Here is a 25,117-nt window from a genome sequence, read left to right as displayed (position 1 = left end):
AGTGTTGGTCCTCCTGGAGGGATGTAGGAAATAGAGAATTAGACGGCGATGATGACGGCATCTGCTGGTTTCTGAAGCTCTGGAGAGGTGGAGGAGAAGAGCTGATGAAACATTGAAATACATTGAAATAAATGAATTCCGATCTTTTAGATGAGGATGGAGCTGATTCTGCTCTGCAGGTTCCTCACTCGCTGTCAGAACATCTCAGGCTCACAGCACAAGCTTCAGACCGGCGTGACTAGCTGAAGATACCGACAGACAGACCCACAGAACCCATGTGGTGCCCACAGATGCCCAACGTTATTCTTGGCATGGTCATGTGATCGTGTTATAGTGCCTTGAGTAAGAGGTTTTGATGTTTTGATGTTTTATATTTTGGCTCCTACAGTTAGGGGGCGCCAGAGTGGATAAGTCCAAGTAAATAAATAAATAAACAAACATTTTTGTTTGTTTCCCTCAATTGTTTTTATTTATTTTGAAAGAAATTAGTGTAAAATATTTATCCCCACTCCCTATTCAACCAAAATGATTAAGTCATATCTGGCAACGATTGAAGCAAGTTAAACGGTAAAACAATTTATTTTGCACATATTAATTTATTTTAGTCGTATCCAGTTCCCCTGGTCGTATCTTTCCTTGACTCCTGCAGAACCCTACCCTCCGAAATGTGTGCGGTTAGAAGCAACCGCTTCTTTTTACCTGCACATCGATGAGTATAGCGTACAGAGAGTCACGCACTGCTCTCCATTATTCAGCATCTAAGTGCAGCGCCTCGACCAGCCAGCAGAGGCCGCAGTTGCAACAGTCTTGAGGAATTCCTTCAGCTTTCCATCCTGCCAATCGTGTCTGCATGTAGGTGCCCGGCCGGTTGATAGCAAAGCTCAAAATCTCAGCACTGGTGGGCTATTAGATAAGTGTTAAAAAAAAAAAAAAAAAAAAAAAAAAAAAAAAAAATACATTAAATAAATTAATTAATTAATAATGAATAATAATAAATACAGAAATAATTAAATATATAATGAATAAATAAAAAATAAAATAAATAAATAAACAAACAAACAAAATCTCTTTTTTTTGCTGTATTTATATGAAAGCTGTAAAATAAAGTTTATTTTCTGATTTTATTGTAATTGGTCGGACTTCAGCACTTTAGTCCCTGCAGGCGGAAAATCTGCCGCTTCCTGTTCCTAAACGAGGCTGAAATAAAAATCTCAGCAGAAACGTTGTGATCGCCGCGGCGAGCTTTACTAGCTCAGGGCGAGAACCAGCTAATATTAGCAAGGACACACAGGAAGCTCTTAGCCGTACGCGGCCGCTTTAGCTCCTGTTAAAACCGCTGCACGATACACTGAGTGCCAAATTGAGTGCAGGAAGCATGTGTACAGCCTGCGGGTACCGGCTCACGTACTGCTGCTGCAAACTGGGAAACTGGCACCAACCACCGAGGCTTTTTTATTCAGGTCGGAGTTCAAAAAAATAAAATAAAAAAATATTATATATATATATATATATGTATATATGTATATATGTGTATATATATATATATATATGTATATATATATGTATATATATATGTATATATATAATAATAATAATTATAATCATATATAATAATTTTATTTATTAATTTTTTTTATATCATGAACTCAGACAGGTTTTTTAGTTTTATCCTTATTATGTTTTATTTTTTCTTTCATCTACTCGAGAGTTTATTTCCCAGAATAAAAGATGCACCAGAAGGAGCCGGGCGCCGGCAGGAAGTTTTCCCCAGCAAAGCTAATTTAGCTCAGTAATGAGCACGCTGCCATGCATGATTATCAGCCAATTATATTTGGTTACGGTGCAAACAAGGAGCATCATGGGATATCATTAAAGGTAACACAGGAGGGAAAAAACACCGGCGTGTTATTATCATGGAAACAGAAGGAGAGGCCTGTGTTTCTGAAATAACCCTCACCGCAGCGCCGGTTTTTTATATTCCGCCGGCGTGAATATTAAACGCGTCGTGTTTTCGTTTCTTTCTCGTTCTGAATAACAAAACGCCGTTTGATCGGTTTCCTGATCGTACATGAAAGTTAATTAAAATTAGAGGAAGTTTCTAAATTTGTGGACAAAGTGAATTTAATTGTTTTTGGGGGGTTTTTTTTGCTCTGCATCTCGGTGTGGGATCCGTGATGCAGTTCCATGTCAGGAGACAAAAAAATGATAATAATAAAATAGTAAAAATAAATATTTTGAATTATATTTTGATTTTTTCTCCTTTTTTCCACCCAATCCAGTCATGGCCAGTTGAATTCTAGATCTTCTTTTGTTTTTATTTTATTATTTTATTTTATTTTTTGTAATATTTTTATTTATTTGATTTAATTATTTATTTATTTATTTTTCTTTACTATTTGTATTTTATTTATTATTGTTGCTATTTTATTTATTTATTTATTCATATGCTTATTTTTTTTTTTTTTCTTTATTTTTATATTTATTTATTTATTTATGTTCTTATTTTTATGTTCTTTCTTTCTTTTTTCTTTCTTTTTTTCTTATTGATTTTTATTTTTTTGTATTTAATTATTTATTGTACTTATGTACTTTTTTGTATTTTCTTTCTTTCTTTGTTTCTTTCTATATTATTTTTTTTATTTTTTTATTTTTTTATTGACGTATTTACTTATTTTTTGTATTTCTTACTTTCTTTCTTTTTATATGTATTTATTTATGCACTTTTTTTTTCTTTCTTTCTTTTCATATTTATTTATTTATTTATTTTATATTTAATTATTTATTTACGTATCTACTTATTTTTTGTATTTTCTTTCTTTCTTTCTTTCTTTCTTTCTTTCTTTCTTTCTTTCTTTCTTTCTTTCTGTGCTTATTTTTATTTATTTATTTATTTATTCATTTATTTTAAAAAAGCAAATGCATTACCTTTTTCACTTTGCACGAAAACGACACACTATATGGACAAAAGTATCGGGACGCCCCCCTTTTTTCAGCTGTCTGAATACTTTTGGCTGTATTGTGTATGTATCTGTTTAATGTATATAATGAGTAATCTGTCAGATATCATATAGAGTCTAGATCACATCCCAGTACGGCTGAATTATTTATTTGTGTACGATGTCGTACCAGGAGCGCACCAGGGCCCTGATCAGTCGGCGCGTTGCCAGTTCCGACTCTCATTTTTCTGTATTTGACTCAGAAGAGGGTTGATTCTCGGCGTCCACACCGCCACACCACCAGATTAATGAAGCCGTTGAGTCGGGGTGAGACGCGCCCGTCGCGGTGCCCGTCCGGTGGCGGTGGCGGGTGATTTATGAACAGCCTCGGGTGCACGAGCTGTAATGTGAGCGGGTTTGTTTTTGCTCATGAAGATGGAATTTTTAAACTCGGTGATTGATAATCGTGAGAGCGCCCGGCGGAGAAACTGATGCAGGGTGGAGAGAGAACGTCTGGTACTGACTGTGAGGAAACCTAAAGGATCTAAAGGACCCGCTGATCATGATCACGAGGGTTCTTCAAAAAGCTTCTGATTCCGTTCGTCCCCGGCAGCGAGTCGGTGGATTTAAAAGGTTAAATCTGTTTCCTCTGTTCCCAGTTAATTCTCCACTGAACCAGTGTGCAACAGCATGGAATTGTGGGTAATACCACATTGTGGGTAATACCACATATGACAGACCAGACTGCAGCTGAGGAGCCAGTTGGTGCTGAAAACCAGCTTTACTCCACCTAATACCCCCCCTGCACCCCTGTGTACCCCATGCCAGGCCTGCTTAACGACTAAGCCTGACAATCCGTGTGGTGACTCCTCTGCTCAGAGCTTCGTACGATCCCGAGAAGCAGGCATGTCTAAATTCTTAGGTGCCTTAAAATGCTCCTACTGAGGTAGCTAGCCCACCAGTGCTCTTGAGTTTGAATCTCAGTCCTGCTATCAGCCAGCCGGGCGCCTACACAGACGCACGATTACGATAAGCTGTGCATCTGATGGCTAAAACAGGGTAAGTGTGACCTCTGCTGACCAGTCGAGGTTCCTGCAGATGCAGTATTACAGTCTGTGAGGCCCCGCCCCCGGCAGGTGACGAGAAGTGATTTGTGTTGTTGAGGTGCCGGCAGTTAGAATAAAAGAATTATTTATTTATTTATTTAAATTTTTTATTTATTCATTCAAGCTATCAGCCAGCCGGACGTCTACACAGACACGATTATGCTTGGGTGTGTGCCTGTAGGGGGAGGGACGATGACTGAAACAGGGTTCTTTGTCTGTGTGTAAGTGTGACCTCTGCTGACCGGTCGAAGCACCTGGGGCTGATCTTGAACGCAATACTTGCTCTTTGAGGCCCCGCCCCTGGCAGGTGACAAGAAGTGATGTGTGCTGTGGGGGTGGCGGCAGCGACAACATTTTTTGGATTGTGTTGCAGGCATTCATTTGCATAATTTTTTTTTTTAAATAACTAAGTAAATAAATAAATAAAGAATTGAATGAATAAGTGAATAAATAAATAAATAAATAAATAAATAAATAAATAAGTGAATAAATAAATTAATTAATTAATTAATTTATTATTAATTAATTAATAAATAAACGAATGAATAAATAAATAAATTTACCATGCAGCAACAATTTAATTACATGTATGATGTTTACAGCAGCAGTAACTTCAAACCTAACTGACCTGCAAAACACAAAAGAAAATAAAAATAAAATTGTACATTAATTTAGCAAATAATTCTGCATGAATTCCCCTTAGTATCCAACAGCAACCTCGCCAAGCATCGAGCAATTAAAAAAACGCTACACAGCTGAACGTTTCCCTCCGTGTTTAAGACTTAATTAAGAATAAACAAACAGTCTAACGAGGACGGACTTCATACGCCATCTGGCAGAGCGGTGCCGGGTTTGGACGGGGCGCCGTTACAGCGCCAACGCACAAATCAACAGTAAATAGACCGAAATGGTGCTGAGGAAAGAGATCGAAACATCCTGACCAGCCCAAACGTCTCAATCAAGCATCTGAAACTGTCGAATTTACAATAAACGACACTCGTGCACCTTTATACACATTAAACATTCATGAGGATTTTACATGTAAAAGAACTCAGTTGGTTGCTCCGCGTTATATTCGTCCGCCACGTTTGTAGTTTTCTGTGAGAAAAGTCGTGCAGCACTGAATACTGGGATTGATCTTCAGCACTGAGGAAGCGTCGGATGCTGCCTCATTATTCAGTCAGATTATCACTCAGAATGAAGCCGCCTCAGTAGGAGCATTTTAAGGGAGCTAAGTATTTAGACACGCCCTCTTCTCGGGGTGTAGGACGACATAAAATGCATCTGTATAGAGAGATCTCCAGATTTTAACCCAGACCCTCTCCATTGAGCTCACTGAATTGCTTTACAGCTTGAACTTCTAGTTGAAGGTTTGAGGCTCATCGAGACCCTCCTGCTCTGCTCTGTCCATTTTTTCATGGTCTGTCCAGTTTCACACCATTTTGAAAGCATTAAAGTGTTTCTCATGGAGCTGCTATAAATAAATGAATAAATAAATAAATAAATAAATAAATAAATAAATAAATAAATAAATAAATAAATAAATAAATAAATAAGAAAAGAATAAATGTGAAAAGAAAAGAATAAATAAAATAAAAAAATAAGTAAATAAATAAATAAATAAATAAATAAATAAATAAATAAATAAATAAATAAATAAATTGGAATAAACCACTGCAAGCTACCACACACACACACATGTACAACACAGCCAATAAAATAAATCATTTTGTTAAAATAAATACAACAATAAAACGAGTGTAGAATAAACAGCGCTTTGATGTTTCTAATCATGCAGGACAGGTGAACGCTAGAAAGTCGCTCTAATGGGCTCGAGGTGCTTATTTGTATTTCGGGTCTCTTTGTTGTTGTTAAACGCTCCTTTGATGTTTAAAGCCAAACAGTTTAATGAAAATAAACCGTACCCGAAGTTTCTGCTGGCCGAGGTTTTGTGGTTTCCTCTAATGCGCCTAATTAAACGTACACTGTATGGACAAAAGTATTCACATTTTTTGAATTTATGTATTTCAGCCACAACAATTGCTAAATGATATGCTTCCGGCTTTAGAGCAACAATTTAGGGAAGACCCTTACCTGTTCCAGCGTGACTGTGCCCTATAAAGTTGGTCAGGGTTGCCAGGTCTAGCAAAAGTATTCAGCACACAATGTGTCTAAAACACACTTTTTAGTATCCCAGTTTGTGTTAAAATGGCAAATGTGGCAACCCAGGATTCAGTCTTACTTTAGATTCAGATCGGGTGGAGTGTTAACAATCTATGGAAGGGTGTTCGGACTGTGTCTTTGGGCCTTTGTGCCCATTTACCCGGAGCATTTATGATGTCATGCACTGATGTTGGAAAATTCATCCTGAAGTGTTCATTGGGACATGAACTAACCTCTCGATTCTCTCTTTTCCGTACAGGGTGGCCTGATTGCCCTTCTCCTCCTCATCCTCCTCTTCACCCTGGTCCTGTACACCCGCCAGCGCTGGTGCAGGCGCCGCCGGGCCCCGCAGAAGAGCGCCAGCACCGAGGCCACCCACGAGATCCATTACATCCCCTCGGTTCTGCTGGGACCGCCGCAGTCCAGGGACGGCTTCCGGACGCCCCGGTCCCACCAGCACGGCTCGGTCATCGGCATGGCCATCCGGGAGACGCCCATACTGGACGACTGCGACTGCGAGGACGACGAGCAGCCCGGACAGCAGCTGGATGGGAAGGTGATGCTGGACGACGATTTCTGCAGCCAGGGGACGCGGAGCATGGACAGTCTGGGGAAAGTGGGATGCGACGCCAACCACAAACACAGCCTGGATAACCGAGGTGAGAGAGCTGGGTTTAATAAGCAGGCTGGTGTTGGTTTTGGTTTGGTTTGATGTTGGATCTTGTGCTTGATTTTCGCTCTTGATGAACCCGTCCACAATGCCTGGTCCTGGTTAATATTTAAAGGTACGAACGTTTGGAGTAAAGCATTGCTGTTTAATCCACATTCTGCTCAGACGAAGGTGGGCATTAAGGGTGCACAGTAAGCACCCAGGTGATGAATGGGAACCCCGTGGGCACTGCAGGCCTCATTGATTCATGTAACACGGTGATACTGCGGAACGTCGCGTGATAATGTGGCCCAGCCGTTAAATATGCATTACTATGAGCGCTGGATGGAACTGGTTTGGTTTCGCACCCCTTTGTACAGATTTGCTTTCACTCGGGGGCACGAAATAGCACATACTCATTTGAGACGGGGCTGAGAAGGGGATTTTGGGTAAAAAATGGGGAACAATGTGGCCTGAACTGAATAAAAAGCTTAGCATCCGGCACGGAGAGATAAAACAAGTCCATATTTTTTTAGACCGTTACAGAATATGGTTCGTTGAATCTACGTCAAGGTTTAGGTGTCGCCACAGCGCATGACCAGCTCCCAATGGTCCCACGTCCAGACGGCCAATAGCGCCACTGAAATTCGAACCCTGGATCCCCAGATCCTCAGCAGTAGTGGGCGAGCATGGTTTAACAGGAAACTGGAAACACTGGGTCTGTCTGAAAACCCACTGACCTCTCTACACAGACGAATTTTACATCATCTTACACAGATCCCTTAAAATGCTCCTACTGAGGCACCTTAATTCTCACTCACTCACTTTCTTAACCGGTTATCCAATTAGGGTCGTGGGCGGGTGCTGGAGCCTAAACCAGCTTTTCAATGGGCGCAAGGCACACAGTAACACCCTGGACAGGGCGCCAGTCCATTGCATGGCAGACACACACACACCAGTTTATCTATAGGGCAATTCAGTGTCTCCAGTTAACCTGACTGCTCCCGGAGGAAACCCACGCAGACATGGGGAGAACATACAAACTCCACACAAAAAGGACCCGGCCCACGCTGCCTGCCTGGGGATTGAACCAGGACCTTCTTGCGAGAGTGAGGCGAGAGTGCTACCCACCGAGCCACCGTGCCGCCCGGCGCCTTAATTCTGAGTGATGATCTGACTAAATGACGAGGGAGCGTCCGACGCTTCCTCAGCGCTGAAGGCAATCCCAGCATTCAGTGCGGCACGACTATTCTCACAAAAAACTACAAACGTGGCGGACAAATAAAATGCAGAGCAACCAACGGAGTTCTCTTGAAATTTAAGTAAATCCTCATTGATGTTTAATTTGTATAAAGGTGTAATTATACAAGTGTTGTTTATTTGTAAATTGGGGCTCGTCAGGGATCGTTTTTGGTACATGGATGGAAACGTTAGCTGGTTGTGCCGCCTCAGCCCGTCGGTTTGAACGGCCTGAGGCTAACTGTGTTAGCTTAGTAAGCTAAAACTGTGGTGACGTAAGTAGAGCGTCTAAATAATCTCCCGTATGAGTTTCATTTCGCATTAGAATCCTCTCTACTGAGGCAGGATTGCACACAAACCCAATCGAGTTCGGTTCCCAGGTCGAGCAGCCCGGTCTGTGTTTTTCCCGTGTCTGTGTGGGTTTCCTCCAGGTGCTCCGGTTTCCTCCCACAGTACATAGACACACAGTCAGGTTAACCGCTGATCCGGGGCTCCACCTTTTCCCCAGACTAACGCACTCACGAACACATCCGGCATCCATCAGAGCCGGCGGCGGTCTGCTCTCAGCTCGGTACCAGCAATCATCCTCTTGACACCTGAGTGAAGCTGGCGATGGCAGCAAAGGTGGCATTTCGAGTGACGTGGCATATTCGAGCGCATCTTGGGAGTTAGATCTGGAGTCACCTGCCAGGCGGAGGCTAATTATAGCTGTTGACCTGAATTTTTTTCGGAGAGGCTCAGGCGGAGAGGCGAGCCGGAGAGAGCGCGGATCATCGACGTGGCGCTGATGAGCTGGTTAGGACGGTTCCCGGCGGACGAGCGTGAAGGCCAGTGAGTTGATTGCGAGGCCGGTGAGAGAGAGCGACTCGATATCAACGCCGTGTCTGTTTATACAACTTTGCTGTATTCAGGAGTCCAAAAAACCCTAATTAGCTCGTTGTTTTGCGTGGTGGGCGTGGCTTTTTAGTCTCACCTATCTTTAGAAGTGATATCGGCAGTATGAACTCACACATATGGACGACTACTTAGCCTGCAAAGCTTTTCCGATGCGTTCTGATGGCAATAAGGTCTGAAAGGAGGCAGAGGAAGCATGTGTTAGCCCAGTACACCTCCAGATTGGTAGCCAAACAAACAAAATAAATAAAGGACGTTCAGAAGTTTGGAAGGAAGTTCAGAAGGAAGTTTGTAGGGAAGGAAAATAATTTGGAAAGAAGTTCGGAAGGAAGGAAAGAAAGAGGGAAGGAAGTTTGAAAGGAAGGACGTTCTTTCGTTCAGAAGGAAGGAAGTTTGGATGAAAAGAGGTTCGGAATGAAGGAAGTTCGTAATGAAGGAAGTTCGGAAGGAAGGAAGGAGGGAGGGAACTTGGAAGGAAGGAAGTTTGGAAGGAAGGAAGGAAAAAAGGAAGTTCGAAAGGAAGTTTGGAAGTATGCTGGGAAGGAAGTAAGGAAGTTCGAAAGGAAGTTTGGAAGTTCGTAAGGAAGTTTGGAAGTTCGTAAGGAAGTTCAAAAGATGGTTGGGAATAAAGTTGGAAGGGAAGGAAGGAAGTTCAGAAGTTTGTTTGTTCGGAAGGAAGGAAGGACGTTGGGAAGTTTGGAAGGAAGGAAGGATTTTTTAAAATTTACACGATGCCTTAAATGTTTGGAGTTTTTATCATCATGGTCGTTGGCTGTTTTGTTCCGATACTTTAGGGGGTTTTCTTTAACACTAGACTATAAATTTCCTCTTATTATCCTTCTTAATAAAGAGCCTGGGTTTGTCCTTCAGGGATTATGTGCTTAAAAATAGTCCCGGACGCTGTGAGGTTAAAGCTATAAGAACTAAAACACACAACTGATGCCAAGTTTAAAACCAGAGGGATCAAACCTATCAGAGAGGTCAGATTAATGTCCACTCTTAATTCAGAACCTCAAACGACCCCGCCCGCGTTTCCGCCCGTGTTTAATAATTCACAGACGTGCGGCGAATGGCGGCGGGTTTTTATTTTATTTACTGTTTTGTGTGTGTGAGCGTGCCGTCTTAAATAATGCATGGCTAAAAGTTAAACACACTCCTCTCCTGTGAGTGACCCGTGTGACCCGCCGTATTTATCATTCTGGAGAAGCAATTTGGCTGGCGCATCCTGGTTGACCCCATCCGTCACCCAGACGCAGACAAACGATAGACGGGCGGGAGGGAAGGCCGGACGATCAGGGGAGGATCTGTAATTGTTTTGGATTTGATGCACAATCTTGTTTACATTCTTTTGAATTATTTATTGACGTGTTTTATTTTCTGTCTGTCTGAAAACTCACTGATCTCTCTACACGGACGCATTTTACATCATCCTACACTCCTGAGAAGAGGGCGTGTCTAAATTCTTAGATTCCTTAAAATGAGTGATGATCTGACTGAATAACAGCGCTGAAGGCAATCCCAGCATTCAGGAGCAAGCAAGGCAGCTCACTTGGTTTCCAGACAGAACCTGTATGGCCAAAAGTATTTGGACACCTGACCATGAGCTTGCTGGACAATGGTATTAAAATAAACTAAACTCTATGTGATTTTTGCAGCTATAACAGCAGCCACTCTTCTGAGAAGCTCCTTACAAGACGATTCTATCTGTTCTATGTTGCATCTTGTAAGAAATAAATATTTTTATATTTTTAATACATTTAAGATCATCAGACTTGCGGTACAGACGTCTGCAAAGCTTTACATACAAATGGAAGCTCTGGGTGACGTCCAGTTCTCAGTTCTGCATTGTCCCTGTTCTGTCCACTTTCTCCGTTTGCAGGCTGCGGATGTAATTATGTTTGTATTATTTTGGCCGCTTTTATTTTTTGTTGATATTTTTATTTCGAGAAGCAAGCCGCGACCCCCCCGGTTACAAAAGGAACCTCAGTGTCCTGCAACGAGCCCTGACCTTGCATTCAGTAGTCCACATTCTGGACTTTTCCTTTTTCTCTATTTTCCGGGAGTGAAATCCTCTAATGCTGGTTCTGGGGCTGAATAAAGGCCGTTGTTTGTTTTTACTGCGTACGACTCACGGTTTAAGCGGCGGCTGCTGAAGTGTGCGGACTGCGACGATAACATCGGCCTTTATCCGCCGGATAAGGGATGAAGATTCCTCTAAGCGATGTGGACAAACAGCCGGGCTCTGGCCTTGAATAAATCATTAGGCAGATTCTCCTGGCGTCATGCCCGTTCATCGGCGCTCTCCGAGCGGGGCCGGCGTGCATTTATTATCGCGTCGATTAATTCCCGTGGCACAGCGCTCGCATTGTGACCTTGTCTGAGCGTTATCTTTAAAACCTGAGGAGTAATCGGATCAGAGACTCGGAAAATGAGTGTTTCTTTACGGGTGCCTTTATTAACCCACAAATGTTTGGACGTGCGCTCGGTATTCCCTTCATGTTGCTACTAAGTGTGAGTCTTCGCTCCTCTGGTTAAGCTTTAAACGTGACTTCGAAGTGTGATTGTGTTCATTTGTGCCTGTGGACACGGCTGATTTGCTTCAATGTAGCAGTGAGTTGCGTCCTTCTGTGTTGCCAGTTTGGCTGACAGAGGGGGCACGGAGGTGCAGATAATTGATGCATCAGTTTATCTTAATTGACAGTCACATGCCTTGTAAGTGTTCATTCTCTCCAGGTGGAAGTTCCTCTATACGTCACAGTTTCTCTATCTCCGTTTCGCTCGGTCTGGTCCGGATTTTGGCTGGCTTGCAATGCCAGCATTCTCTATCCTTCTGGGATCTCACCCAAGTATCGCTGTTTTGGGGGCCTCATGATGGAACTGCCCCCTGGTAAAGCTCTGCCTTCTGCCCTCGCTCCAATTAAAGGTTTTGCTATTTATGAATTAGAATACTAAAAAAATGTGGTAAGAAGATGCCAGCGAATCACATCCATCACACTCAGCTCGCGAAAGATAACCACAGAAGTCCGACCCTCGTTTGTATTTAACGTATTTACTCTGGTAGAACCGCAGACGCGAGCGAAGCAGACGAAGACAAAGACGTATCAGCGTATCAGAGTAAAACGCCCTCATCATCCACAGACTTTGCTGAGATAAAAAGGTCATCACGTCTCCGAGCTATCTTTAAACGTGTGAGAAATTGAAATTCATCGCGCGCCAACGAGGCAGGTTGAAGGTCAGCTCGGCCGCTCGGACGCTCGGACTCTCGTCCCTCGGGGGAAGGACGGAGGAGAATGGACGGATCACGGATCTGCTGTATGGAATTAGCCTCGTGCTAAGCGCTACCTGTGAGCTATTGTCTTCTAAACAGTAAGGGATGGAAACGTTGGGTACCGAGTCCTCCGGGGGGCGAGACCGCTCACATTACAGGATCTTACGGCCTCAAATAAAGCGTATTTATTCACTTGTCTGTGTGTTAAACAGTACGCCGGGTGATAAGAGAGTCTGGTGCGAATCGTTTACTCTTGGAAGGGAAAAAAATTAGGCTTTTTTACTTTGGTTAGCTTCTCTTTAGCTTCTCCTTTGTATGAGTGCTAAAACACTTTTTACAATCTTTGATGTATTTAGTCAAAACTCTGCCGTCCTTCCTCCAGTAAGAGTTGTGACTGGGCTTCCATGCCGTCGGGCTTCCATACCGTCTTCTAACAGGAACGATATGAACCTCATTACAAATCTATTACAGACCGAAACCTCACGAGACCCCCGACTTTATCGTTCATAAAGGTACTCGAAGCCTAAAGAACTGCGGCGGTGGTTCCCGGAGGCGGCCGGACTTTATCGAATCAGCCTTTGATTTTGAACTTCTCCGAGCAATCAGTAAATCAGAAAGCGCTGCAGAGAGAAAGTCGATACGCCGAAATCATTCGCTCCAACTTTTAATCAGGTTTCTACCGAACGCCGGGCGCTAACCGCCACTCTGTTTCTGAAACGCCGTTCTTCTATTCATCAGAGGTGCGCCGGTCCTGTAAACAGGCTAACAAACGACGTCTGGCCGTCCGGCCCGGGGGGACGCCAGCCAGCTCGATAAATAAAGCGCGGCGTGACAATGTGGTGGGTGCCAATCAATCAGCTGGTGAGAAGAAGAGAAGCACGATTAGTGTCCGATCATGTTTATCACTGGTGATCGAGAGGGGCAGGAGGAACCTGGGCGTTTCCTTTCCATTCCTTGGCATCACAACCAGGCTTGGCACGGATCATCTGGGCATGGGACCGGCAGCGGCTAGGCCTTTCTGCCATCCCTTATCCACTTCACTTAGACATCAGCCAATCATGTCCGTGCAGATGCCTGACTGGCCGCTAGCACCGCTCTCAGCAGTAGTGTGTTTGCATACTTCACCGCTGAGCCACCTGAGCATTCTTCAGAGATCCAATGTACCAACTTCACTTCCAAAAAAGTCAAGTCAAGACAACTTTCAGCCTAACAGTAGGACAGTGGTAGTCTAGTGGGTAGGGCTTTGGGTTATCAATCGAAAGGTTGAGGATTTGAATCTTAGCTTTACCACACAGCCACTGTTGGACCCTTGAGCAAGGTTCTCAACCCTGTCTACTCCAGGGGCACCGTACACTGGCTGACCCCAGCTTCCAAACAAGCTAGAATATTTCAATAAAAGATTCTATTCTATTTGATTCTATTCTAAAGAGTTCTCAAGAACAAGCGAGCGGAAGAACCACCTAGGCGCTGCCAACAGGGCATTGGTTGGCCAGATCATTGATGTCAAAGGACATGAAACCCTTCAACAGAAGAGCAACTGCGGCTCAAAATGCAGATCTTTTCAATCCTGGTGTTGACCTGAGCGCATCAAACCCTTTGTTTACGAGGCTGCATAGTCACAGGTCAGTCCAAGTGCTCGTGCTAACTTCTGCCCATCTTCACAAGGACGACCAGGCATGAGACTACTGGTGCAGGACACTAGACCATGGAAAGGTCACCTGGTACGACCAATCCCTCTTTTGTCCTAGATAACATGGACTTCAGAAGCAAGCGTGTTCCATTTACGCAGTGAAGACTTGGCACCAGGGTGCACATTAAGAGCTGAAGGACCTGCTGGTAGCGCCCAGTGTCCCAAGGTGCTACAAATGAGATCTGTTGTATTTACCGTGGAGACTACAATTACTCATCACGTATCTAAGCATTAGCATGGAATCCTGCTGTGGGAATCCACCCACGTCCCGTCTCTGAGACGGATTATCCGTCTGAGACGAGCACTAATACGTAACCGAGTACAAACTGTGAAACGAAGACGTCCCGAACGCACCGGGTGTGCTGAAGAACGGGAACTGTTGCTCGGTTCTGCTCAGACAGGGGTGACGCTGGATATTGGGTTTCCCGTGTGGAAGCGTTGACCTGTTCTCTAACATCTGCAGGGGGTGTCGGATGTGGTACAAAATCCAGAGATAATGTGTATAACGTGTATCTGGCTGCTTCCAGCACGTCCTTCAACTTCAATGTCCTGTGGGCATTACATGATTTGTCTGTCCAGTCTACTGACCAGTGTCCATTTTCCTAGGTGCCTTTGATGGTTGGCGAAAGTTACCAAAAGCGCCATGACTGGTCTTCATCTCCACCTTAATGCCAGGATTAAAATGGTCTGCAGTTTGACCCGCGGTGGATCTTCTGGTGGTCAGTACCAGACGCCAAAGTCTTCAGGTCCTCTGGAGACGTTAAGTCTTGGTCGCCCAACAACGTGTCAGCAGTTTGTGTCCCTTTTGCACGCAACCCTCCCTATTTACCTGGGTTTGGGGCGATCACTAACCCTACATTCACACCGGTGGCGACAAGAGGTGACAAAGCGTCCGGCTGTCGTTCATCCAGGGATGGCGAGGTGGCATGGGTGAAGCAGAGAGTGCTGCACAGCAGCATGGGTCCTGGGGATCTGGGTTTGATCCTTGTCTCTGGTACCTGAACGTAAGGAGCTTCACAATGTTCTGGCCAGGTCGCGCAAGGTGGATTGGCTGCTCTGATGTGAGAGTATGTGATGCCCTGCATCCCTGCCAAGGCACGATGAGACTCCTCATGACTCTCCTGGTCGTCCAGCATCTTCCGGTACCCCTGAAGTATGAGTATGAGTATTTAAGGATGACACGTCGTAAACACACCCAACCCGAGTCCAAAAAAACGAGTGTCAGGCAACCAGCCATCCTGTAATAAAAAGAAAAATCAATAGAAGTGGCCGGACTGCGGCAGGATCTGACCGTATGGCAGGCGGAGACTTGTTCACTCAGCGGAAAGTGAAACGAGTGTGAAAATGACACGAGTACACAGTGTCGCCTCCATCTGGGTCACCTCTCCGTGCCCTTCTATTGGCATGAAATAGCAGCAGGCATGTTGGGTGTCTGAGCATGAAATAGTGTTCACACACACACACACACACACAATCACACACACACACACGATCCTGTACACAGAGTTTTAAATATGATTCGTTATCCGAGCTGATGGAGCTCTCAGAATGTAATCTGTTCTAACATGAGGTCGATATTTTTCAAGCCTCTTTGGTAAAACTGCTTTTTATTGGTGCCTGTTTTTTTTCCTGTCAGTAATAAAGGAATATGGTGTGTGTGTGTGTGTGTGTGTGTGTGTGTGTGTGTGTGTGTGTGTGAGTGATTCAGTGAGTGCTTGAGCAAATGAGTGAATCTGTGAGTGAATAAGTGAGTAAATGAGTCAGTCAGTAAATGATTCAGTAAGTGAATCTGTGTGTGAGTGAGTGAGTAAATTAGTGAGTCAGTGAGGTATACAGTAAGTCAATGAATATGTGAGTGAGTGAGTGATTCACTGAGTCAGTGAGTGAATGAGGAAGCAAATGATTGAGTGAATAAGTGAGTGAGTGAGTCAGTGAGGGATTCAGTGAGTCAATAAATATGTGAGTGAGCGAATGAATATGTGAGTGAGTGAATTGGTGTGTTAGTGCATGAGTGACTGTATGAGTGAGTATGTGAGTGAGTGAATCTGTAAGTGAGGGAATCCATGAGTGAGTAAATAAGTAAGTGAATGAGTAAGAGAGTCAGTGAGGGAGTTAATAAGTGAGTCAAATGAATGAGTGAATCTGTGTGTGAGTGAGAGAGTGACTGAGTAAAGGAATCTGTGTGTGAGTGAGTGAATCTGTGAGTGAGTCAGTGAGTAAGTCAGTAAGTGATTCAGTGAGTTAGTGAGCCAATGAATCTGTGAGTGAGTGAGTCAGTGAGAGAGTCAGTGAGTGATTTAGTGATTGATTCAGTGAGTCAATGACCCCACTTGGAACTTTTATACACACACAAGCTCTTTTATTTCTTAGAAACATGCAGAAGGTGGATTGGCTGACGATTGACCCTATTTGTGTGCGACAGGCCTGACTGGGATGAAGCTGTCACTGATGTTTGACAGATGGGTACCAAATTGGAAACACAGTGACCTAAAACGAGGTTTAAACCCAGCTCTGCGGGACCCCTGAGTTACGCTGCACCCACACCGCTGTGTGTTTTATATTCTTTCTGGGTGTTTCCCTGTACTGTGTAAAATTCACTGCTCTTAAATAATAGTGGAACACAGCCGACAATCAGGCGTGATTTGTGCCTCGGCTGCTTGATTGTTCTGGCAATTTCTTCATCAGCAGCGGAAAACCAAACAGGCACCGAACGGTCGAAGTAAAAAATAACAATTATTAAAAATAATAATCATGTAAAAGAAAAGAAAAAAACGTTTTTGAGTGGCGACTTTCTCAAAGTCAAGGTCACAGCTCGGAAAATCAAGAGACCATTCAATCAAGCTCGAATTATTCAGATTGCCACTTGAGCGGCGGCTCAATACGCTAGCCTGGCTCTCAAGCTCAAGTCTCGGTGGTGCTACTAGCCTGATTGGGCGCTCAACAGACACAGTTGATTGTGTTCCACCCAGCGACAGAGCGAGTAGTAGAAGATGGAGCGTAGCATGCGGGCTAGTCTAGGATGTCGCTGGTATGAATGCTGCTAGTCTTTACAGCTAGAATGAAACGATAGAACATCATGCTTTGCTATCTTTCCATAACTGGTGTTCATCTGCTCCAAATTAACGGAACAGGAAAGGGCCTTCCCCAAACTGTAGCCACAATACACCTAATAAATAGTTTAGTAGCTAGTGAGCTGCAGTGACAAGTTCTGGGTTTTCTGGAAATATCCCAAACTATTCAGTTTTAACGGACCTAGGATTGAACCCTGAGGTACTCCTAGACTAGCTCAAATCAGTAGATTAACCGGTCCACAATGTCTAGCCTTCAGCTGAAAATAAACGACATTCAGTGACTCCAGTAGCTTTCTGGAGGCCACTTTTTGCATCGTTTTTGACGGATTCCTTTATCAAAGGGCACCACGAGGACCTGATTGGATTTCATGTAATTGAAGACAAAGCTAGCGACGTAGGGACGACCTCAAAGGTTGATTAGGTGGCGGGATAGAATTAGCTGAGGCTCAGTTGTATTTAATGTCGCTGTCTTGTGGTCTAATTTTTTTTCTTATTTTATTTTTTTTTACTTTATTTTATTATTTATTTATTAGTGTTTTATTTATTTATTTATTGTATTTATTTTTATTTGTTTTATTTTTCTGTTTATTTATTTATTTATTTTATTGTGCCCCTGGATGCGTTGTCTCTCAGAGATTTAATTTATATATTCTGGACAGATATGAATCGGCTCAGTACCGCTCCAAATGTCCTTTCTTAGGAAAGTTTTGGCTTTCGCTGTAGTTCGGAGTTCTGAAGCTTTAGAATGGCTTTGTAACTTTTTTAGACATTTTTAAAATATATATATTTATTATATTATTATTATTATTATTATTATTAATAATAATAATAATAATAATAATGTATTTATTAATTTATTTATTTTATGATTATGATTATTATGATTATTATTATTATGATTATTATTATTATTATTATTTTTAATGAGGCCCGGCATCTCTTGATGAATTAAGCCTGGCTCTGGTGAGTAACGGTCAGTACGGTGGCTCAGGGATCCAGTTCGGTGAGCCGGTTGATTAATTCGGGTGATATAGGTGTTAAATAGCTTTAATGATCATTAGGAGTATTGGTGTAATTGGTCTGAGTTCCAGTTCAGGTCACACGGCTCCTCGGTTTCTCCTCGGCTTTAGCCGTGTTGAGTACGTACGTTCGTTTTTGCGTTCCATTCACGTTAATTTCGCTCTATATTTGACTCGCCGTCTCCTTAGTAACGGAGTTCGCTGCGGGTCTCCTTGGGCCGTGAAGAGAAGCTTTTTATCGTTAACAATCTCTGTTCAGCTTAAATTGGATGTAGCTTCAGTATAATCACAGAAAGAAGACTTTATTCTTTAGAATAAATGCTGTGCTCTCTTTTATTGCTTAGTAGACACTGGAGGCTTCGTACACTGTCCATATATTAATGGATTAACATGCAGCTGGTGCTTCTTTTCCTTTGACAGAGCTTTCCACTAGATTTTGTAATATGACAGCTGGGATTTACTTTTATTCCCTTCCAGGAGCATTAGTGAGGTTAGGAACTGGTATTTGACTTGCACTCCCACTGGTGCTGAATAAAGTCGAGATCAGGGATCTCCTACACAGGATTAGTCAAACCAGCTCTTTATGGATGAAAGCAGAGATCTTTATCCAAAGCAACTTACGATTCTAAGCATATACAATGAAAGGCCTTGCTCAAGGGCCCCAACAGTGGCAACCTGGCGGTAGTGGGACTTAAACGAGCAGCCTTGTGATTACTGGTCCATTACCTTACCAGAGTTTCTCTGCATCTACTAAAACAGAGTCCTAAATAAATAAATGAATAAATAAGTAAATAAATAAATACATGCATAATAAATAAATAAATACATGCATACATAAATAAATAAATACATAAATACATAAATACATAAATACATAAATAAACAACTAAATAAATAAATAAATAAATAAATACAAACAAAAATAAATAAATAAATAAACAAATAAATAAATGACAACAGTTTGGGGAAGGTTCTTCTCTGTCTCAAGATGAGTTTAGTGTGAAGGAACTCCCATGGCCTCAACCTCATTGAAAACCTTTTGGGATGAATCGGAATGTTGCTTTTGAACCAAGCTCTTTAGAGCCCTATGAGTTTGCATGTTCTTCCTGTGTCTGTGTGGGTTTCCTCCGGGTGCTTCGGTTTCCTCCTACATTCTAAGACATACAGTCAGGTTAATTGGAGATACTAAATTGTCTTTAGTTGTGTGTGTGTCTGTGTGTGTGTGTGTTTTGTGTGTGTGTCTGTGTGTGTGTGTCCTGTGACAGTGTTTCTTACTTATTTATTTGTACAGTATGTAGAGTGTGTAGCAGGCTGAACGTTATTGATGATTCTGAGCTGTGTGTGGGTGGTGCCCTGCTGCAGTCAGGCTGAATGGATTTCTAGACTTTTGTTATTGATCAGGGTTACAGCTCGGTTTTGATAGAGCCGACCGGGTGAAATTGGCGAGGCTCCAGCCTCATGTGATTTCTCTTTAATAATGTGCCATTCTCAAAAAGTATTAAAATATAATCCTGCTTTAATTAAGCACAGTGACAGGATCATCCTTCAATTATTTCTAATAAAAAAATAAATTAAAATAAATACAAAATGACTATTATTTTTATTGATTTTTAAAAAATAAAATATATGTATCGTGGTTGTTGCTAAATAAATAAATGAATGAATGAATGAATGAATGAATAAATAAATAAATAAATAAATAAATAAATGGTTAAGATATTGCAATAGTGATCGGTTGGTTGCCGGAGCAAGGCCCATAATCCTTAATTGCTCAAATAGTATTTCAATTTATTTTATCTTATTTATTTTTATTTTATTTTATTCTTTAGTTCTGTTGTATTTTATTGTGTGCTATTTTATTAAATTACATTTTATTTTTGTTTTATTTTATTGTATCTAATTTTATTATTTTGTTTTAATTTTTTATTATTTATTTAATGTTTATTTTTTATTTAATTTAAATTTTGTTTTGCTTTATTTTTTTTATATTATTGTATTTTTATTATTGTGTTTCATTTTTATTTATTTATTTTGTTTGTTTTGTTTTGTTTTGTTTTGTTTTGTTTTGTTTTATTTATTTATTTATTTATTTATTTATTTATTTATTTATTTATTTATTTATTTTTACATTAAATGACCACAGACACACACTAAAATCTTCATTGGATGAGCGAACTCGGTTCTGAGTAGGACGTTTAAGCTCACGGTCAGGTGTCCACACTTCTCTGACTGTATAGTGAACACTAATCATGTTTAGATGGACGTTTCATCATAAAAAGCTCGACTTCTTCATGAAGTTCTTCTGGCTCCTGATTGCTTTCAGCTCAGAATTGCTTTTTGGGTCGAGGCCACTGTGGTCTGTCAGAGTAAGATTGCTTCAGGATGAAAAGCTTAAGGTCAAGAGCCGGCGGTCCGGTTCTGTCCGTCTGTCCATCAGTAAAACCGGCGCTGAGACTGAAAGCGTTTCGTTCAGCCGCCGCTCTGGATCATCAGATTCTAATTTCATGATGGTTTGAACACACAGTCAGGAAAACCAGTTCTCATCCACTCATGGTTCAAACGGGCTTAAATACACTTAAATACAGCCAAAAATATCTGGACACCTGACCGGGAGCTTGTCAGACGTCTTGTTTCAACAACAGACAATATGAGAAGCTTCTCACAAGACTTCAAGAGTTTGCTTTGTCCTTAGGCATTGGACGAAAGGGTCCAGCTTGCAATCAGCATTCCAATTCATCCAATTCGTCCATTAAGGTTAAGGTGCAAGCCACTAGAGCTTCTTCAAACCTTCTGCCAAACCTTATGGACCTTGTTGTAGTTTTATTTATTTATTTGTAATTATTTTGTTAATTGTATTTTTTTTATTGTATTTTTTTAATATTTTTAGTTGTATTTTATTTATGTATTTATTTATTATTAATTATTTTGATACTTTTATTTTAATATTTGTTATATTGTAGTTGTATTTTATTTATTTATTTATTTATTTATTAATTATCTTTAATTATTTTGATAATTTTATTTAAATATTTTTTGTATATTTTATTTGTATTTTTATTTATTGATTTATTTATTGATTTATTTATCGATTTATTTATTGATTTATTCATTTTTGATTGAATGACCATAGACACACACTGAAATCTTGATTGGATAAAGCGAACTTGGGTCTGAGTGGGAAATCTAAATCACGTTAGGACTTTACTCAGGTGTGTAGAATCAGTGTAAAACGAACCATCTACAAAGTTCAGGATCATCTATCTCCAGAACCTCGGTGGATTTTAAAGAGTCCAGACGGCGGTTCAGGTGGACACGGCCCCGTCCTCTTGAAAGCTTTAGATATAATCGTGAAATAAAATAAGTGCGAAAGAGCCGATCGGCGGCAGAATCGCTCCGTCTGAGGATGTGAAATTGAGGGTAGCAGGTCAGTGTCGGGCTCCTGAACCCAAAACTCAACCAGCTATTCAGACGGGGCGATAAAGGCGACGGGTCTAATGGGTGAGACGGACGGAGCGAGGAGGATGGAGAGGAGCCGCCGCTGTTAGGTGACGACTAAGTGAACTTTAAACCTAATGACGGATTGAAAAATGGACGATTGAATAATATTGTACAGGGAATTAAATTTTATACATACAGTTAATGTAACAGGGAAGGACACACCTCGCTAGAGAGAGAGAGAGAGCGAGAGAGCGAGGCGAATCCCCACACACCTGGTATAAAAAAGATAGAATCCATACACACATATTCAATCCAACACAGAATGATACCGTGGCTAAAGAACCACTAACTAAAGGGAACAATAATATAAAATATAATCTCCGCAACCCACTACGGAGAACACGGGATGGAAAAGGGATAGCGTACTAATCAGACTTTCCGCGCGTTCCGGTTTCGGCCCTGAACAGCTTAGCACCGCGACCACACCATTCACGCTTCTTCCATGCCTACGCCGGATTAACACGCGTTTCTCACCTCAGGAAACTGGAACGTCTGTATCATATTTATTTTATTTGTTTTGTTTACGTACTGGTTATAAGAGCTCTGTACTGGTTATAATCGCTCTGTACTGGTTATAAGTGCTCTGTACTGGTTATAAGAGCTCTGTACTGGTTTTAAGTGCTCTGTACTGGTTATAAGTGCTCTGTACTGGTTATAAGCGCTCTGTACTGGTTATAAGCGCTCTGTACTGGTTATAAGAGCTCTGTACTGGTTATAAGAGCTCTGTACTGGTTATAAGCGCTCTGTACTGGTTATAAGAGCTCTGTACTATAAGCACTCTGTACTGGTTATAAGCGCTCTGTACTGGTTATAAGAGCTCTGTACTGGTTATAAGAGCTCTGTACTGGTTATAAGCGCTCTGTACTGGTTATAAGAGCTCTGTACTATAAGCGCTCTGTACTGGTTATAAGTGCTCTGTACTGGTTATAAGAGCTCTGTACTGGTTATAAGAGCTCTGTACTGGTTATAAGCGCTCTGTACTGGTTATAAGAGCTCTGTACTGGTTATAAGCGCTCTGTACTGGTTATAAGAGCTCTGTACTATAAGCGCTCTGTACTGGTTATAAGCACTCTGTACTGGTTATAAGAGCTCTGTACTGGTTATAAGAGCTCTGTACTGGTTATAAGCGCTCTGTACTGGTTATAAGAGCTCTGTACTGGTTATAAGCGCTCTGTACTGGTTATAAGTGCTCTGTACTGGTTATAAGAGCTCTGTACTGGTTATAAGAGCTCTGTACTGGTTATAAGCGCTCTGTACTGGTTATAAGAGCTCTGTACTGGTTATAAGCGCTCTGTACTGGTTATAAGAGCTCTGTACTATAAGCGCTCTGTACTGGTTATAAGCACTCTGTACTGGTTATAAGAGCTCTGTACTGGTTATAAGAGCTCTGTACTGGTTATAAGCGCTCTGTACTGGTTATAAGAGCTCTGTACTGGTTATAAGCGCTCTGTACTGGTTATAAGAGCTCTGTACTGCCCAAATTTATCGGTCATTGTTTCGTTACGCTTTATTATTCACGTTAAGCGTTTATAATGTCCGAGTCACTTTCACTACGTCATATCACACAGTTCATCTCTTTGAAAATATCAGCGAAAGCACCCAAACCTCGACACTCTGACATGCCCACAGATGACGTCACGGTTCGCGCTGAAAACCTGGTGTTCTGTGGTGCCAGATTAGAACCCTAGTTCGCTGTCTGGAACCTCTTTCGCGGAACCGGTTCAAAATCAAGTCGGTGGAAAAGGGGTATCAGTGGTTCCAGACCCAACCCCCCCCCCCCCTCCCATGTTACAACATCGTGCTGCTAATGAGGCATTCCCCTCTCTTATTTGTTTATTTATTTCCGTAACGCCAGACGTACAAATTGTAAATTATAATCTGTGATATATGATACGAAGCATACATGTCTTAATGCATTCATAATACTTCACATGACCTGATATACACACTCCATCAGCGAGTGTGTGTTGGTCTACAGATCAATACGGGTTCGAATGTCATTCCTGCAATGCCGGAATGGAACGTGAGCCATGAAAGAAACGAACCGACGGATGTAAACAAACAAACCGCTCACATTCAGACCTGACGGATACATCAGAGCGAGGAATGAGCAGCTGTAGCAGTTCGAGGGGGGTTCGGGGTGCGTGAGCGATAAATTCGTTGATCTTTTTCCCTCTCTGAGCGTCTGAAGGAGAAGTTTGGAGTTTAGGAGTCAGAAAGTGCTTTTAGTCGTGAAATTGCCTCATTGTGCTTTGCACCCTGCAGCCGCCCCTCTCCCAGGGGTGCACGCTCGACAGGAAGCAGAATCTCTGGCAATAACAGATTTATTTTAAGCGCGTCAATACCAGCGTTTCCAACCCCGCTCTCCGATCTGACCCAGAATGCACCGCTGCAATTATCCATTCTTCCAGCAAACTTTCTGGATGTTATAGAACGGCCCGGGTGGACGTCATTTTTCTTTTTATTCTGGCTTAAAACTGTTTCCCGTACACACACACACACACACACTCACACACACACACACACACACTGGAATGCTCGATGGTTTTTGACTGGTGGACTGTATTGTGCTGCAGGTTCCAGTTTTAGGTGCAAATAAAAAACGAAACAAAAAAGGACAGTAAATACGACAGACAAACATGCAGGCAGGTAAGCACGTGTCTGCCAGCTCTAACAGAACATAAACACTGAACAGTTCTGGACCAAAACAAATAAACGACCCGCTCTGTCTGTATTCTGCACCAGCACAAATAACTAAACCTTCAGAATTTGGATGTAGGGTTTTATTTTAGAGATGTGCTCACAGCAAGAGGGACATGGGTTCGACACCCTGGCTGGACAGCCACGGTCCTTTCCTTGCGTATTGTGTAGTGGGGTAGAGGTCAGGGCTCTCTGCAGGACACTTGAGTTTCTTTTTAAGCTTTTCTCCATGTCTTTATAGAGCTCCAGTCATGCTGGAACATGAGAAGAACCTTCCCTAAACTGTTGCTGCAAAGTTGGAAGCATCTTATTTCCTTTATATAATTGGGTGTCCCAATACTTTTGTCTATATAGTGTATGTGTACCCTTGCATTCCTTCCTTTCTTCCTTCCTTCCGAACTTTCTTACAAACTTCTGAACTTCCTTCCTTTCAAACAAACAAACGAACTTCAGAAATTCCTTCCATCCGAACAAACTTCCAAACTTCCTTCCTTCCAAACAAACAAACGAACTTCCTTTCTTCCGAACGAACTTCCGAACTTTCTTCCTTCCTTCCTTCCTTTCTTCTTTCCGAACAAACTTCCAAACATCCTTCCTTCTGCCCTTCCTTCTGAACTTCCTTCCAAACTTCTGAACTTCTGAACGAACTTCCTTCCGAACATCCTTCCTTCCTTCCGAACAAATGAACTTCTGAACATCCTTCCAAACGTCCTTCTTTCATTCCTACCTTTCTTCCAAACCTCCTTCCAAACTTCTGAACTTCCTTCCTTTCAAATGACCTTCTGAACAAACTTCCGAACTTCCTTCCTTCCTTCTAAACGAACTTCCTTCCTTCCTTCTAAACGAACTTCCTTCATACCCTGGACAGGACATCAATCCAGTAG

At 42.0% G+C, this 25,117-nt stretch overlaps 1 protein-coding gene across 1 annotated transcript in view; it reads left to right on the top strand.

Moving 5' to 3' along the window:
* Positions 1-25,117, top strand: part of LOC134303423 (astrotactin-2-like) — a 311,971-nt gene that overhangs the window by 92,070 nt on the left and 194,784 nt on the right. The window contains exon 3 of the mRNA XM_062988832.1: positions 6,465-6,864. Within this exon, the coding sequence (XP_062844902.1) occupies positions 6,465-6,864 (400 nt within the window). The remainder of the gene's footprint in view (positions 1-6,464; positions 6,865-25,117) is intronic.

The sequence above is a fragment of the Trichomycterus rosablanca genome, chromosome 26, assembly GCF_030014385.1.
Source record: "Trichomycterus rosablanca isolate fTriRos1 chromosome 26, fTriRos1.hap1, whole genome shotgun sequence".
NCBI classification, from domain to species: Eukaryota; Metazoa; Chordata; class Actinopteri; order Siluriformes; family Trichomycteridae; genus Trichomycterus; species Trichomycterus rosablanca.
The sequence above is the reverse complement of the archived record's forward strand: the minus strand, read 5'-3'. Positions and strand labels throughout refer to the sequence as shown.